The 17009-nt window shown below is 45.5% G+C and overlaps 2 protein-coding genes across 3 annotated transcripts in view; one reads left to right on the top strand and one right to left on the bottom strand.

Moving 5' to 3' along the window:
* The window catches only part of ECPAS (Ecm29 proteasome adaptor and scaffold), a 72314-nt gene extending 66637 nt beyond the window's left edge, over positions 1-5677 (bottom strand). The window contains exon 1 of one of the 2 annotated variants that reach the window (XM_082074459.1): positions 5562-5677. In XM_082074459.1, the coding sequence (XP_081930585.1) occupies positions 5562-5583 (22 nt within the window). In that variant the 5' untranslated portion in view covers positions 5584-5677. Of the gene's footprint in view, positions 1-5154; positions 5352-5561 lie in introns of those variants that run through there. The other variant, XM_082074458.1, reaches the window with a different exon arrangement.
* A 1814-nt stretch (positions 5678-7491) lies between these two features.
* DNAJC25 (DnaJ heat shock protein family (Hsp40) member C25) lies at positions 7492-15442 on the top strand. Its single transcript, XM_082075888.1, has 4 exons — positions 7492-7846; positions 9686-9838; positions 11502-11972; positions 14480-15442. Exons 1-4 carry the CDS (start codon positions 7538-7540, stop codon positions 14600-14602), a joined length of 1056 nt encoding a protein of 351 aa, XP_081932014.1. The 5' UTR covers positions 7492-7537; the 3' UTR covers positions 14603-15442.
* Positions 15443-17009: the final 1567 nt, after the last annotated feature.

The raw sequence follows: 17009 nt of genomic DNA, 5'->3' as shown, positions 1-17009 counted from the left end.
TCAATCTACTGCAGGTCAGCTCTGGTAAATGTGGGGCTGGGGGGAGAACAGGCTGTCAGAGGCAAAAGGACCAACTTTTAATGCAGTCCAGAGAATTTACAAAAGAAAAATGCACAACAATCCACAATTAAAAAAAACCAAAAAAAACCAAAAAAACATTATTTTACTTACAGTGGTAAGAAAGTCAAAGTGAAAGGGAGAAAGCAGGAAAGGAAGGAGCCTTCACTGGGAACAAATGAAAACCCTGTGCCCAGGGTGTGCAGGGCTCTACAAAAAATGGCTCCAAGAACAAACCTGCAGGTCAGAAGCTCTGGAAGAGCACGGGGCACACAGAGATGAACCACCCAGAGCCTTCCAGATCTGCCCACTGCAGAGCCCCTTGCTCTGCCAGAGGGGGCTGGAAGGAACAACCCAAACAGTCCCTGTCAGACTCGCCCACCACATTAAAAAGCACCTCAGAAATCAAGTCTCGTTTAATAAGCAGTCACAGAAACATCATATGTGTGCCACAGCTATGACAGTCAACGTTTTACTACAGATTAAAAAACAGAACCAAAACAAACAAAAAACAACCAACCAACAAACCCCCCACACAACCAAGAATGAACTGCAAGAGTAGAAAAACACTGGGTGGTTTTATTCTTAAAATATATACAATTAAGCCCATACAATATTTCTAACAGATATTCATGTGTTTTGGCATAATAGCAACTTATTTCCATGCTGCTGTGCAGTGTTTTCACAAAATATTTCATTTTTTGCGGCATTTTCTTGGGAAAATAAAAAATAGGTGTTTACAAGAGGATGAACATAAATATGGAGAACTTAACAATAGGCATTCCATATGAAAAGATATCCCCTTTCACTGTATGTCAAAGAACCAAAGAGGCAGGAACACAGTACATATATGTGCCTTTGTATCCCTGTTTCCAGCAGCAGTGTCCAATTTGTGTCAACAGACACGGTGTACTTGGATTTTGAAATCCCCAGGTTACCATGGCAATATAGTTACCTATCTGTGAGGGAATGCGTGTTTCACTTCTGGTTCTTTCCAGTCTCCATTTAAGACTACAAGGAGGAATACAGGTTTCAGCAATTACGACCACACCTCACGCAAAAAGGAAAGGAATGGATTTCAAAACACAGCTAATGTGTACAGATTCTACAAGAAAGTCACATCAAGAGCAAGGCTCCAGCTTGTGCTTTATGAACTTCCAAATCCTGCAACACTGGCCATAAAAGGGTCAGAGCTATTTTTAAGTCTTGTTACTTCAGCGCTGATCTTGCAATCTCTCAAGCCAACTGCAAACCCCAACATGCCCCTTCTTCCTCATCTGTACCCCGTTGATTGCCAAAGGGAACAACTGAGAGAAAGACACAGAAAAGATCAAGTACATAAATAAACAGCTTATTGTTTTCCTTCCATTAAAGTTTTTTCTATTCCTTCCTCCTTTTTTTTTTTCTCCAATTAAAATCACAGAAGTGAACTCATTGCTTGGCTGTACTTGGGTAACTAGTTCACTGTTAATCCATCTCTTTATCAAATAAATTTCCTTTTGGTTCATTTAAGCATGTTCTTCTCCTTGTCATTACACAAGATAAAGAATTAGCTCCCCCTGGCATCCATAGATACTGTGCACAGCACATCAGCACAGACCCCTCAGCAATGCGTGTTTGTGTAGCTGAGTATCATGTAAAACACACACCTTTCTTTTAATGAAAGACTCAAGAGGCGAAAGACCAAGGCGAGGACATGTCAAGCTAGCTGTACTTCATACTTTAACTAATCACCAGAAAAGCATCGCAGGAACCCAAAAGAGAGTCCAACTCCTCTGCAAAACAGTGCAGAGTTGGATGGCAAGACCCTGTGCATAAAGCCAGAATTTATCTTTACTTTTCTGATAACTGTCTGTTTCACAGAGTAGTGGGACTGCTACATTAAAGCACTTCGAGAACTGTTTCAGTAAATCAAAAAAAAAAAATCAACAAAAGCTTCCTCCATTACATGAACTCTGTCAAACCATTATATCACATCAGCATCCCCCACATTCTCACCAAGGGGCCCTATAACAAATAAGGAGTACTGGGACACAGGAACATTCCAACTTCACTGCCTGGATGGCAGGGATAGATTTAGGGACAGGTCTTGGTCGAAGCACGACCTCAAATACACCCTTTTGTCCCTCCAGAGCTAAGCAGTTGTTTCTGCACTGTTCCACACAGAGAATACAATAGCTCTTGTCTGTTGTGTCACTACTAAAATAGGAGTCAAACTCTTGTTCTAATGTTATTAGACTGTGACAAAAAATGTATTTAGTATGATTACAGTAGCTAACAGTGAGTCAGGATTTGCTATTCCTGGCTCTACCAGTAACACATCGCATGCCTACACCCAAATCACTTCAGGGGGCATTTGTAAAACAGGCCAGTCAGGCGGTTATTTTACAAGATCTGGCTGGAAAAGGTCAGGAAGGTCTTGTGGAAGGGGGTTGTATTATATTTTTTCATCCTGTTCTTCCATTTTATAGAAAAGCTTATACAATAGCAGACAGAAATCCAAATATTTGCAATATGCCAGGCTTAGGCTCTTCATTCCAGTGGCTGACGATTCCTACTCAAGATTAATTTTCTTTTCTCTTGCATACGAACTCTTAGGGGTTCAGGGCCAATTTACTGAGTTTGCATTAATTTTTAAACTGCCATGCCTCCATTCTTATGTTGCCTTCAAACAATCTGTCCTCTGAAATGGTGAGCACCTTTACACAGAGTTTAAGCAAACAGTAACAGTTTGTGTGTTTGACTGGAACTATAGATCAAAGCTTTTTCTAGCCATGTGTATGTAAAGCAATTAAAACTCATCTTCTAATATACAACTCATAGTAATTATTCCTGGTTTGAGGGGACTACTCATCATGCTAAAAAAGAGCAAATTTCTTTTCAAGTATGCTGAAATGTAGCCATTTAAATGTATCAAAAGACAGCAGGCCCACACAGAGGTCCTTTCTTTCTCTACATGAAATTACCCTTTTTCCATTAGCTTTAATTTTTATTTACAGCTACAGTACTTCCTATTCAGTGACAGACGAGGTACTAAGAGAAAAAACACAAAACAAAAAATCCACTCTCCTTCCTCCCCCCGTCCTCCAAAAAATATTTCTAACCAAACCAATAAAAACCCCTTAATTCCAAAGGATGCAGTGGTCAAACAGCCTGAATGGCATTATATTATTATTAGCATGAATCCCTACCTAAGGACATTTGTCCTTTCAGTGCAGCAAAACACAAAGGGCTGTGTAGCAACCGGCACATGGCTGAGGACTTATTTTTTGCTGGGTGAGATTTGGAGGCTGGGAAGCTACACTAGACGCAGATAAAAGCCAAGGAGCTACAGGCAAGAGATCTCACACTGCCCAGTCTCACCAAGGGGAACCAGGTCAGCATTGTGAAAGCGGCAGAGGAATCCCTGGGATGCCAGCAGCAGCGAGGTCTGTCAGGGTCATGATTACGATTTATCCCAGTTGTCAATGGAATAAATAGCGTGGCATTTGTGTCCTCCGATTCGAGGATCAGTGTAACTGAAAGATCCTTCTTACTCCGTGGCGAGATCCTTGCTCTTTGGCTACATAAAGGACATCCCCACCATTATTGTATGCCTTATCCCACTCAGCCTAATTCTAGTAACATCTAACAAAGAGCAGAACAAGGATGTTATCTACACGGCAGTGAAGAAAAGCTACTAAATTAATGTACACTGTGATTAAGTTACAAAAGATGTACTTATCATTAACCAATTGACAGGATAAATGTCCTGCAAAACGAGGGGATATTTTTCAAGTTTTAGATCCTTCTGCACAACACGAGGGAGACAGAACATTAGGTAATATATTGTTTAGAAGCAGAGTCCTTAGCTTAAATTTGACTAGTAATTAATAAATGTATTATAAGTAAGAAACTAATAAATTTTGGATAACTTAATCAATTATTTCTTAGTATATATGTATTGTATGTTAAAAATTTCCAAAAATTGTAATGAATATGTAATCATTGTGTGAACATAAGCAACGCAAGAGCATTTATGAAGGATGATACCCAGTGTTCCACAGTGCTGATCAAATAAAGAATGCCTGCTGAACAGTATAATCGACTCTGCTGTTTATTTCTTTGTTTCAGCAGCACAGGGAGAACAACGAAAAAACCCAAGTGACACACCACACAGACGTGCTTTAGAACTGAAAGCCAATAGCACAAATATGCTAGAAGTATTTCTTCTGCCCTTCCTCTCCAGTAGTTGCCAAGTACTATTTCAGGGCAACCAAAGGCCCTCTCGCCTGGCTGAGTCATTCATTATCTTACAATTAACCCTTTATGGTTGACTAAGAACTAGTTCCGAGGCACGAAAAGCAAGGAAAGTAAAACCATTACTTCGAAGTTCCATAGGCTTCTCCAAAGAGAAGTGGATTGCTCACTGCACCGGACTGCAGGAGGAATGTGGAGGTAACAAGGGCTGGGCTCCCGCTGCCCCGCACGCCTGGCAAAGGCAGCTCGGATGCCGCTGCTCCCGCCATGTGCCCAGCGCTGCAGAGCCCGAGGATGCGCTTACACACGCACCGCGACACCCCGCACCGCGCTCGCTGTGCAGGAGCTCAGCACTCGGTGTTCTACAGCGGCTCTGCGGCCGACCGCGAACAAAGCGCAGCGAGCGCCGCAGGCAGCAGCCGCTGCTCGCCCCGCCGGGGAGCGGCGTGGCGGGGGCTGCCGGTTGCGGACGGGGCCCCTGCACCGGGGGGTCTGCCGGCTCCGCGCCCGCCGCCCCCGCGGGTTCCCCTGGGCCGGGAGCCGCCGCCCCCTCCCCACCGAGCGGGCGGGGCGGCCCCGCAAGGTCACGCAGCCCGGAGCAGGGCGCAGGCCCCAGCAGGCCGCAGCCAGCCCGCTCTGCCCGCCGCGGGGCCGGGGCTGAGGAGAGCCGCAGCCTTCGCTCTCCGCTTCCCGACATGGCTGCCCAACGCCGGGCCCAGCCCCGCCGCCGTTACCGCCTCGCCGGACCGGAGACCGGACCCCCATGGGAGTGGGGGCGCCGCCGAGGAGAGCCCCCGGCCCGGCCCCGCCGCCGGCCCCCGCGGGGCTGGCGCCCGACTGGGAGCCGCGGAGACTTACTGAGCTCGTCCTGGGCAGCAGCGGCGGCCGCAGCCATGTTGCCAGCCGGTGCTGGAGGGAGGCGGTGAAGGACGCGCCGCGGCAGCCCGGCCGCTCCCGCCGACCGCCCCCGTCCTCTGCCGGCGCTCGCACGGGCCCTGGGCCGCTCTCTCCTCCTTCTCTCTGCGGCTCTCCCCGCCACCAACCGCCGCGAGGGACGGCGGGGCCCGGTAACGCCCGCCCTCCCGTCACCGCCGTTTTATATTTAGAAAGAGCTGAGCCATCGTCCCCGCCGCCCGCCCCCGCCGCGCACACGCACCGGCCCGCCGGCGCCGCTCGGTCGCGGCGGGGGGCTGTACTGCCCTGCGCCCCCGCCCCGGCTCCCGGTGGGTGCCCAGGAAAGGGGCGGCGGGGGGCAGCGGACTGACCTGAGTCCGCGCTGACCTCCATGGCGGCCGCGGCGCGCTCCGCGCTCCCGACGCGGGCGGAGGACGGAGACGGCCCGGGAGCCGTGGGCGGCGCACCTGCGCCCCCTCCTGGCGGCCGTCGCGCCAGCAGCCGCCGGACGGGAAGCCCCGCCCAGGCCTTGGCACAGCCCCGCCCACAGCCAGCCACAGCCCCGCCCACAGCCCCACCTAGCGCCTGGTACAGTCCCGCCCACAGCCTGGTACTTCCATGCCCACAGCCCTGCCCACAGACTGGCACAGCCCCGCCCAGGCCCTGGCACAGCCCCGCCCACAGCCCTTTCCAGCCCCGGGCGCACCCCGGAGGAGCCCCGGGCCCTGCTCGCCGGCCCGCAGCCCTCCCTCTACACTCGCCTCGTGGGCTGTGGCTGCCTTGTCCTCAGCGCCAGCACGGGCCGCAGCCGGCACAGCGGCTGGGCACCTCCTCCTCCCAGCACCTGCCCTGGCACCACCGTCTCCGATGGTGAGGTGGCCATCAGCAGGAGTGAGAAACACACCCTGACGACTGTCATGTTTTCCCAAGTCATTAACTAAAGGCAGAATGTTGCGTTGTGAAATGCCTGATGTGCTGGTTTGGTGCGGAAGAAAGATGTGACCACCGCACAGCATCTTTCTCCTGAGCTCATCGGTGACCCCTGAAATCTCTGTAGGGAGCATATTGACCAGGCACTAAAACAAGGCAACCCAGGACCGTACACTGACAGCGAACAGTGCGGCACCCATTTGCTGGCTCTTTGAATGCTGCCTGCAGATAATGCAGGATTAGCTGGTGACCTCTCCCTTCAGCTCCAGGGACAGACAGCTCTTGGCAGAAATGAGACCAGGTAACAGAGTGCCAGAGAACCAGCATGCTTCTCAACTTAAAAAGAAAAAGTGACAAAGTTTCGCTTTATTTGTCAAACTCGAGATATGAGAGGCTGGACTCTTAAGGAGCTGGAGAGGGGCTTGTTTGTTTTCTGAGGAAGTACATTTGGGCCTCATCCATCTCTCAAGGAAATTACAAACACTTATTAATGCAAAAAGGAGACAGACACAGGAGGCCAGAAGTATAAAGATGTCTACTCATTTTGAGCAGAACAGCATGTGTTCTCTGATGAGCTGAATATTTTTGTGGCAGATATTTCCAGCATCTGATTTTCCTGGTAAAGGCCCGATATTTAGGCAATGTTCCTTACACACTAATGCAGAGATGTGGTCCTCCTTTTCGAAACAAATGTTTGGGTAAAAAGGATGTGAGTCCTGACCTCTGACAGCACATATGAAGCCCAGTCTCCTTTTCAAAGGATTTTAACCAGCTTTCCTTCGCCAGTAGCACCAAGGGTGGCTGTACATACTTCAGACAACAGCAGCAGGAGGAGTGTTCCCCAACACACCTTCTGCAGGGTATGTATTTTATGTACATACAGGGAAGTGTGCTGGAGGCTGCCAGTTAAATCACATTAATCCGACACAAAACAGCGAAACCTGAACTCTGTAAGAGCGAGCTTAAATTAAATACGACTTCAAAGAATTGCAGAATCACAGAACTTTAGGGACTGGAAGGGACCTCAAAAGATCATCTAGTCCAATCCCCCCACCGGAGCAGGAACACCCAGATGAGGTTACACAGGAAGGTGTCCAGGCGGGCTTTGAATGTCTCCAGAGAAGGAGACTTCAGGGAGTATTTCAAAATATTCTTCCCTGGAAGAAGGAATAAGCAGAAGCAGGTTAGAAGAAATCATGGAAAAGATTGGTATACCACGACGGCTTTTCTGCCGCGATCCCCCCACTCAGGGAGCCAAAATCCCCGGCAACTGCAGCCGTGCGGCCGAGACGTGACCCCGCCCCCCGCCCGCCCGGCCCCGCCTCCTCCCGCCCGGCCCCGCCCTTTCCCGTCCGGCCGCGCCTCCCCGGCGCCTGCAAGCGCCTGCGCGCTGCGCGGGCCCGGTGCTGGCGGTGAGATGGCGGCGGGCGGCGCCGCGGGGCCGGGCCGGTGGCTGCTGTGCCTGTCGCTGTGCGCGGTGCTGCTGCCGCGGGCGGCGTGGGGCCTGACGGAGGGCCTGTACTGCGGGCGGCGCGTCTGCTACGAGGTGCTGGGCGTCAGCCGGCAGGCCAGCAAGGCGGAGATAGCCCGCGCCTACCGGCAGCTGGCCCGCAAGTACCACCCCGACCGTTACCGCGGCGAGCCGGCCGCGCCGGGCGGCGATGACGGCGCGCAGGCGGCGCACGAGAAGTTCCTCCTCATCGCCACCGCCTACGAGACCCTCAAGGTGAGAGAGCGGGACCGCCGCCGCGGCCGGAGCCGCTCCGGTAAGAGACAGCGGAGGGGCCGCCCCGGGGGCCGTGCGGGGAGCGGGGCGGGCAGGGCCCCGGACCCGCATCGCGTCTGCCCGCGCTGCCGCTTCCCGCGGCGGCCTCGGCTCGGGAGGCGCGGGGCCGGGGCTGCGCCGGCGGGACACGCGTGTGGCCGCGCTCTTTGTTGCTGCCTCAGGGTCCCGTCGGTGCCTGTGGGCCTGTGAGAAAGACGAGGGCAGGCTGCTTAGCAGGGGCTGTTGCGATAGGACAAGCAGTGATGGCTTTCAATAAAGGAGGGGAGATGCAGGCCAGACATGAGAAAGAAATGTTTTACACTGAGGGTGTGAAACCCTGGCCCAGGTTCCCCAGAGAGATGGTGCATGAACCATCCCTGGAGACATCCCAGGCCAGGCTGGACGGGGCTCTGAGCAACCTGAGCTGGGTGAAGATGTCCCTGCTCATGGCAGGGGCTGGACTGGATGAGCTTTGAAGGCCCTTTCCAACCCAAACTATTCTATGGGCAACTCACATGTTAACTGCAGGAAGTAAAATTAAGCAATTGCATGTTGCAAGAAGAAAAATTGTGGCCTTAAAAATACTCTGGGAGGGGTATAGTCCCCTCCAAATTTTGCTCGGCAGCTGTGGCTCATCAGCTGCATCTGCCTCTGAAGCGGATATTAAATCTGGCTTGAACGTGGGGGTTCTGCCCAGCTTTGGCCGTGCACACCTCACAGGCGTCTTCTTCCCGGGACAGGAACAGAACCTCTCAGGTTTACACTTGTGTGCATCGCGGCAGGCTCTGCAGCATCGGTTTTGTGTTCCTTTGTGTGGACTCAGCCAGCTTGCTTCCTAACAGCAGTCAGGGAGGGGAAAAAAAACTTAAACCTTCTTCAATACCCAGTCCAAGAGTGCATGGAGGGGGTACGGTGCTTTTGAAGATCCATTTGTATTTAAAGTGAACCACCTGGGCTTTATCTTAGAGGTATACCTTGAGATAAAAAAGTAACAGTGACTTGAGTAGCATATGGGGTCTGTAAGGGAGGCTTATCAAGACAAAATATGTGTGGCTTGGCAAAGATGCGACTCAGGAATGGAAGAAAGAAACCTGTAAGTGTTTTAAGGCTGTGAGGGAGAAAAAAAGGGACTTTTTGGGGAGTAGGAGAGGAATGCAGTTGAGGCTGACAAAATTAAATTTCTCATCTCTTAGTTGCATGGGTGTAAATGAGAAAGAGAAGATGAGAACAATGAGGTTTTGAAACGGCCTTTCATTGGACAGATTCCACAGCCCTGTAAGCTAATTCTAAAAGATTTGTAAAACAATCTCTTAATACATTCTTCATCTGAAAATCTTTCCCTGAGTGATGTTTATTAACTCTTGTCCATCTGGATTTCGCATTCTGAAGTTAAAAATACTTATCGTCTGGATTTCATTTGCCTGTCTTCATTTCAGTATTGAATGTCTTCATGCAGTGCGCGCTCATGCATTTAAGACCACATGTCAGGTGCGTGTGGGCAGATAAGTGTGAGAACAAATTAACTGAGAATCATAATCATAGAATCATTTTGGTTGGAAGAGACCCTCAGAATCATCAAGTCCAACCATAACCTAACTCTAGCACTAAACCAAGTCCCTAAGAAGAGGAAAAAGGTCCCCTGAGAAAAGGACCAAAGATTTTCCTGTGTGCTTCATACTTCGCTGGGCTATTGCAAATTTTATAGCAGCATGGTCATTAATGAGATGTAAAACACAGCTATAACAGAGTAAGTGAAAACAGGAATCTGAACCTATGCATGTTTTTCATCTCATCCTGCAGGATGAAGAGACACGAAAAGATTATGACTACATGCTGGATCATCCTGAAGAGTATTACAGGCATTATTATCACTACTACAGCAGGAGACTGGCACCGAAAGTGGACGTCAGAATAGTGGTTCTAGTTACGGTGTGTGCCATCTCCGTGTTTCAGGTAAAATTTCATGTTTACATGATGCTGCTCAGTGGTGAGTCTCTGAATGGGAAGAGAAGTGTCTGCAGCTCCTGTAACGTGCCTTAAACAGCATCAGTGATGAGAACCGTCTGTGTCTGCTGGGGTAAACTTCTGCATGGTGCCTGTCACAAATCTGAAGTCAGGATGTATCGAGCAGATTTTTTGGCTGCCCTTGTGACCTTGGACAAAGGTAGAGATTAGTTTCTTTTAACAGTAGGATATTTTGTAGAGACTAGTGCAGCTCTTTTAAAGCAGATGCTTAGCAGACACAGACTGGGCTAGTGCTCCAAATAAGCTTTAGTCAGTCTGTGAAGCTGCATAAATAATTTTTTAAAAAACAGACTAATTGCAAACTAGATTCAAGGCTCATTTCAGATGACAGGGCTGAATATCGGTTTACCAATGTGTGAGTCATACATTGCAGTGTATTTTAAACACCACAGTGAAGTAAGGAGAGAAGTGAATTGAGTTCAGTGAAGTTTCCTCTGAAGGTGGTGGTTCCAAGGTCAAGAAAACAGCCTGTGTTGTAGATGAGAAAACTTGTGCTACTGCTGACAAATATTTAAGTGAAGAAGATGCATGACTCTCTTACCATCTGTTAGATTACTGGTTCAAAACATCACTAAAAATAGCCCAAAAGTTTAAGAGATTAAGATACCGCTTATTATGTGGCACAGATAGATCACTTATTTAGAGGAATATTGGAAGTTAAATCAAAAATACATTTATCGGAATTTGAGAGCTTGGAATAATCAATCCCAATGGCTTATGCGGCCAAATACTTAATTTGTCTTCAGACTAACTTCCAATGGCAGAGTTTCATTTCACCTCTTATTTTGGGTGTAAGTGGAGATACTAATTTTCCTGCAGTCCAGCTGCCAGATGGTTGCAAATCCCATGTAAACATCTGTGTAAACTGACTTGCCTTTCTCTTGCTTTCTGTTGTTTCTGCTTCTTGACCTTTCTTAAAGTTGTATAATTTGTATGTGCATGTCTTTTGTCTTGGTGAACCATGTGAAATCCTCCTTTTTTTTTTGAAGTTACCCCAATAAGACATGTTCACCTCTGCCACCTATATTTCTGATTTGTTGTTTGGCTTTGGTTGTTTTGGTTTTGTTTTTCCCATTGAAATTCAGTAGCTGGAGATTAGAGAGGGATGTTGAATCTTGTGAAGTCAATCCTGTCAGACTAATGAGATTTTAACATGCTTAGTCTGTGTTTCATTAACTATTTTAAATGGGCAACAATTTTATAATGAAATGTTTGTATACCAGCTACTTTATTTATAAATCCAAGGGAGCTTCTGAGAATGTCCAGCACAGCCTGGCCTTTAGCCTCAGGAGATTAACATCTTCCCAGGAACAAAACCGGTCTACCAGTTGCTTGTCCTTCCTCATCACTGTATATTGCTGTGAGCTATACATCTATGCATCTGTTTTCCCGGTGCCTTACTAAATTTGGAGGAGTAATTGTAGCATCAGTAACACTGCAGAAGTACTGTTACCTTCAATTTTTACCCTTGCTGTAATGTAATTGTGGTTAAAGGTGTATGATGGCAGGTTTTTTTTCCTTGGCAAACCTCCAAATAGGAATGTGTCTGTATAAAACCACGGTTTTTACTTTCACTGTTCTTCAATTACAGTTCTTCAGCTGGTGGAGTAGTTACAACGAAGCTATCAGCTACCTAGCTACAGTGCCAAAATACCGCATACAAGCTACTGAGATTGCCAGGCAACAAGGTTTACTCAACAAGACTAAAGAAAAAGGCAAGAACAGGCGGTCTAAAGAAGAAATTCGTGAAGAAGAGGAAGAAATCATCAAAGACATTATTAAAAATAAAATAGATATAAAAGGCGGTTATCAGAAGCCCAAGATATATGATATCCTTCTATTTCAAATCCTTCTTGCCCCTTTTTACTTGTGCAAATACATAGTTTGGTACTGTTGGTGGATTTATTGTTTCACTATTAAAGGGCAAGAGTATGGTGTAGAAGAGAAGCTGTATATCATACGAAGGTACATGAAGATGTCTCAGTCTCAGTTTGACAGCCTAGAAGATCATCAAAAAGAGACCTTTCTGGAACGGCAGCTGTGGATACGAGAAAACTATGAGGTGGGTATCTCTGTTGGAAAAGCTGATGTTAGTTATCCAGGGTAAGAACAGCTGTTTTGTGAAGTGCTTGGGATGGGGTTGTGTGAAGCATTGTTTCAATTTTAGCTATTGTTTTCTGAACTGAAAGCAGTAAGACAGCCACTCGTTATGTTTTCTTCAACTTCCTACGCTGGTAGACAGCAGCTCCATAGATATAGGAAGGGATGTGCTTGGAATCTGTGTGTACAAGATTTTGTTGAATCTGATGAAAGGCATTCTTACAACAATGTGGTAGGTCAAAGTTAATACAGTAGATTGAAGACCGTTCTCCCAGCAGTAATCATTTATAATAGGGATTACTTGGATCATCTGAAATTCCTGTTTCATTAGTGGTTTAAGCCATTAATTCTTAGCTCATTTTTTTCTAAACTGTCCCTTGATTGTTCCTTGGCTGTCGGTGAGTCAGGGACTGTTCTTGATGTGCTCTATACCTATTCAAGTAAAGATGGTGTATGAAATGCCATTGGCTACAACTGTTGCTTTTGCCACGGACAGCTGCTTACTAAATAGTCGATATGTAATATTTTTTTTTAAGTGTTCTGTGAGAGCAGTGAAGGAACATTAGCCACAGCATGGAACTTCAGTCCAGAATGACTTGGGATGACAGACTGACAAAACGCTTTCCTTGTTCCACAGAAGCTCATCTGTGGGCCATCTGGAGGGGAGGGTTTTAGAAGAGAAACTGAGAATATGAACTTGGCCTGCTCAAGGGGAAGAGGAGATGTTGCTGCTGCTCTGCATACACTGGGAAAAGAAATGGGATGGTGGCAGAACTGCCTTTGCTGCTGTCAGGGCACCAAAGATAAGAAAATGCTTCTTTAAAAGTAGGCAGAGGTGGATTAATCTAGAAACTAGAACAGGAAGATAGTAAAGTTGATGCTAATGTAAGGAAAGGATTAGCCGACAGGTATACATTCTTGTTGAATTATGATGGGTTTGCTAGAAAACAATCTGGAAGTCCAAAGATCAAGTAATGTTACCAGTTAAAGTGGATGTTATATGGAATAAGTAAGATAGGATGGATATCCAGTTGTAGAGAAAAAAGGACATGGTTTGGGTTCCGTGCTATCTCTAACTAGTGATATAAAAGAGCTGAATATGAAAGCTGTATTTGCCAGCGTGAAGTCTGTTTAGTCATAAGTCATCTCCTGTGGTGGCCAGCCATTGATTTTTGGTGAAGAATACATGAAAGTTGCACCTATATAGCAATATTTATCCAGTATAATTTGCAGCTTTGACACTTCCTGAAAAGGATATTGTGTCTTTGTAGGTAATAGCTTTAATGAGTTTTTCTTTAATAAACTTATCTCTTATCTAATCACTCCTTGAATGCATTAAAACTTTCAGTGTCTGCTGTACCATCTGGTCATGAGTTCAGCAATATGAGTAGATGTTTTTTTTGAAGCCACCCAAACACCTGCTGGTTCTTCTGTTATTGGAAATGGAGAATAATCATTCTTTATTCTCTTCTCTCATGCTACCTGTGCTCCTCTGTGCCACTACCATATGCTTACTTGAAACTCATGTCTCTTATATGTTGAAAAATATGCTTAGGTGTTTCTCCCCAAAAGCTTCTCTGTAATTCGATCATTGGAGATGCATATCTGCATATTGTTCAGTTTTTCATTGTCCTTTTAGGATGGGAAAGACCAATAATTTAATACACACATACACCAAGGTTCTCCACAATTTTTTTTTCCACTCTGTTGCTTTCCTAAAGATTTGTAAAACCTCCACGATCACTGGCCATCGAGCTGATGTATTTATAAAGCCATCTATAATATTTTAAAACCTTTCTTCATGCATAGAAGAACCTTAAATTTAATTCCCTTCTGGGAAGAAGTCAGATGATACTGAGATGACATAAACCTGTATGGTATTGAGGTTTATACTGGCTTTACCTGCATAAACTACCTTCCAGAATAAAAATGCAGATGCTGTTGCTTTTTTCAGATACTTGACTTTGCTGGTAATTGTAGTTTTTATTACAATGGTACCATTTCCTAGTTGAGAAATTTATTGGAAATTAAAATTTCCATAGCAGTATTCTGTCCAGACCATGACTTTGAAATGGGGAAACAGCTAAAGCGGGGAGCTGAACAACTGCATTGAAGTGTATGTGTGCTGAGAAGGGACTCAAAATTTGGCTTTCTGAGCATTAGCAGTTCTTTACTGTAAATGTTAATTTGCTGAACACATGAGCATATAGTTCTTTAACAACAACAAAAAAACCCAACCAAACAAAAACCTCAACAAAACAACCACAACGTTCTGGAGCTTGCAGCACCATCTCAGCTGGAGGGACCCCTGCGCCTTGTGTTGGTCATGGTCTGCTTCTACATTGTAACTCAGTCTTCTGTAAAAGCAATAATCAGGCAAATGGTTGAACTACATATGCTTACACCCCCACTCTGATTTCACTTCACGCATTTCTTCAACCTTATTGAAAACTTTTGTCTGTCTGTCAGGTCTATAAAAGAGAACAAGAGGAGGAGTTAAAGAAGAAGATGGCCATGGATCCCCGGTGGAAGAGGTATCGGAGGTGGATGAAAAATGAAGGACCTGGAAGACTGACTTTTATTGATGACTGAAAGTTGCTGAACAAAATCTGTGCTGATGTTGAAAGTGATTTGCAAAACTTTTCACTACATCTTTCAGAGTTTTGTCTGCTGTGTCTCAGCAGTGATCTAAAACTCAGGAATTATTAAATCAGGCCGAAAAATAATACAGGTTTACCATTTTTATAAGTCTGACTTATTAAACAGGCTCAGCTCAATGTATATATGCCATTTACTTGGGGATCTCAGTGTGGAATTCATAATTCCAAACAATGTATTTTCTCTACATATTTCATGATCAATGCAACCATAACTTTAGTCTTTCTGATAATGTTTTTAGATCAGTCCTCGAAAGTCCTGCTTTTCCTTTTTAAACTGAAGGGTTCCTGCAAATGGACACTGGAAATGCTTATAAAGGATTCTGAAGCAAGGGCCTTTTTCTGTTTTCCTCCCCCCTTCCCTGTACTTTTCAATCCAATTTCTAAGATGCCAAATTGTTTTTTGATGTAGACAATATGGGGATTATACCAGACTTCTTGTTTTGCTATTCCTGATCCAGTTGGAAATGAATTTTATTATTGGTGGGAATAAATGATGCATGATTGATGATCGTCGTGATGCAAACAAGCCTTAATTCTTTGTTCTACAGAGTGATTAATGAAATAGTATGCTTAGATATTTTGTGTTTGGTTTTTCATCTTGTATGTTGGATTATACCTGCTTGTTCAGAGCACGTGTACCAGTGAATTTTAGTCTACTCAATGTGACATTTCTTTCACCAAAGTATTGGTAAAAGGGAAAAGGACCCTTTTGTTTAAAAGGGCAATTTTGATGCCTTATGTAAATAAAAGTTTATGTAATATACATTCTGAATTTCTTTAAAATTCTAAATCTAAATTATTCTTCATGTTTTCCCTTCTGATCAGACTTCAGAATACTTAGAATAAATAATTCACAACAGCACTGCGTTTTCCTGTGCAACGCAGCCCAGGTCAGAACTCGCATGATTTGCTGGTAAAAGGGGTTCTGTTACTGTATTTCTATTCAGGAATTTTACTGGGGAAGGGTCAGGTGTGGAGCTTAGCCAGATCAGGCCTCTCCTGTCACTTGTCACATTTGTAAAAGCAAGTTCCTCAGAAGTGTTTCTGCTGAAAACAGTGCTAGGTTAGCTGGCTTGTGTGGAGACTGGTTTTGGGAGAGAAGCTCTTGAACTTGGCTACTGCCAAAACCCACAATAGCTAAAAGTTTTGACGTTTTGAAGCGAGATGTTTCTGATTCTGCAAAGGTGACCCGTCTTCATTCTTTGAGGAAGAGTTATTGTTCTCTGAGCCTCTTTTGCTATTTTAGCTTTCACTGGTTCTTGGAATGCCATCTCAGTTTTCTATTCGAAGTGATACATATTCAGAAGCATGTTAGTAGTATTATACTAAATGGCTAACTTCTGTATTAGTAAAATTGAAGAGGGACTGCTAGATTTGTTCTGCATCTCTGCTGCATGTAGTGCAGCTATAAACTTAATTCGCTTTATATTTAATGGTCAATTAAAATTTTAAACTTGTTAAAGAAGTTATCTAGAATAAGCTGTGCTTGCTTTCATTAAGTAATCACTACAAAGATGTTAATGAAGAGAGACCTTCACAGCTTGGGTGTGTCGCAGCTTCATCCCCCAAAACACTAGTCAGCCTTCTGCGAGAATGGAAGGGGGAAGATTAAGTTGCCATGATAGAAACAAAGGGAATAAAGGTAAGCACAAATAAAATGCTGTTGATTATTAGGTAAGACAGTTACACCTGGAAAAGAACTATGCAAATGCATGCAAGAGGATCTAAACCTGTGGCCACAGTTTCACAGGCTAAAAGCTCTGCTGCTCTTGCCCTTGTGCCCAATTTTGCTCCATCCTTTCCCTCCCAAGACAAGTTTCCGGGTTATACAAATAAGCAGTCAAAACACAGATCTGTTTTCCCTTTTTGCACAGGTTAGTTCTAATCAGGATTAATTTCCTGACCTGACACTACAGTGGGAAATCAGCGCAGCAGAATGACAGTCCCCGGGGAGGACAGAACTGTGTCTTGGCTCTGTGAAACTGGTCTGATATTGAGTGAGTGGAGAAGGGAAGGTTAGCAGCTATTGTACAGGCTGCTGGAAATGAGCTGTTCTGCCGGGCCAGCTCACAGCTGCTTCTTTTCTTGACATATGAGCCCTTTGAAAATAACCAGGCACAGGCAAGGTGTGTCTACAAAGCTGTCAGCATTGCAGTGACACCTCATTAGCCAAAGCTAATGAACATTTCTAGCCTAATGTCTCATTTTAGTCGTAAAGGATGTCTGTCTTCTGGGCATAAATTTTCAGGTGCTATTTTATCTTGAAGTTAAGTTGACAAAACAAGTATATGTAAGAAAAAATAAAGCAGGAATGAAACTGTTGAGAGTTACAATACTAC

The sequence above is a fragment of the Streptopelia decaocto genome, assembly GCF_964273445.1.
Source record: "Streptopelia decaocto genome assembly, chromosome: Z".
Taxonomy (NCBI): domain Eukaryota; kingdom Metazoa; phylum Chordata; class Aves; order Columbiformes; family Columbidae; genus Streptopelia; species Streptopelia decaocto.
Note: the sequence above shows the minus strand (reverse complement) of the source record. Positions and strands in the feature narration are given on the sequence as shown.

Coding starts and splice junctions, on each gene's coding strand:
- DNAJC25 (XM_082075888.1), top strand. CDS start 7,538: ATGGCGGCGGGCGGCGCCGCGGGGCCGGGCCGGTGGCTGCTGTGCCTG. Junction 9,839..11,501: donor GTGCCATCTCCGTGTTTCAG/GTAAAATTTCAT, acceptor CTTCAATTACAG/TTCTTCAGCTGGTGGAGTAG. Junction 11,973..14,479: donor GGATACGAGAAAACTATGAG/GTGGGTATCTCT, acceptor TCTGTCTGTCAG/GTCTATAAAAGAGAACAAGA.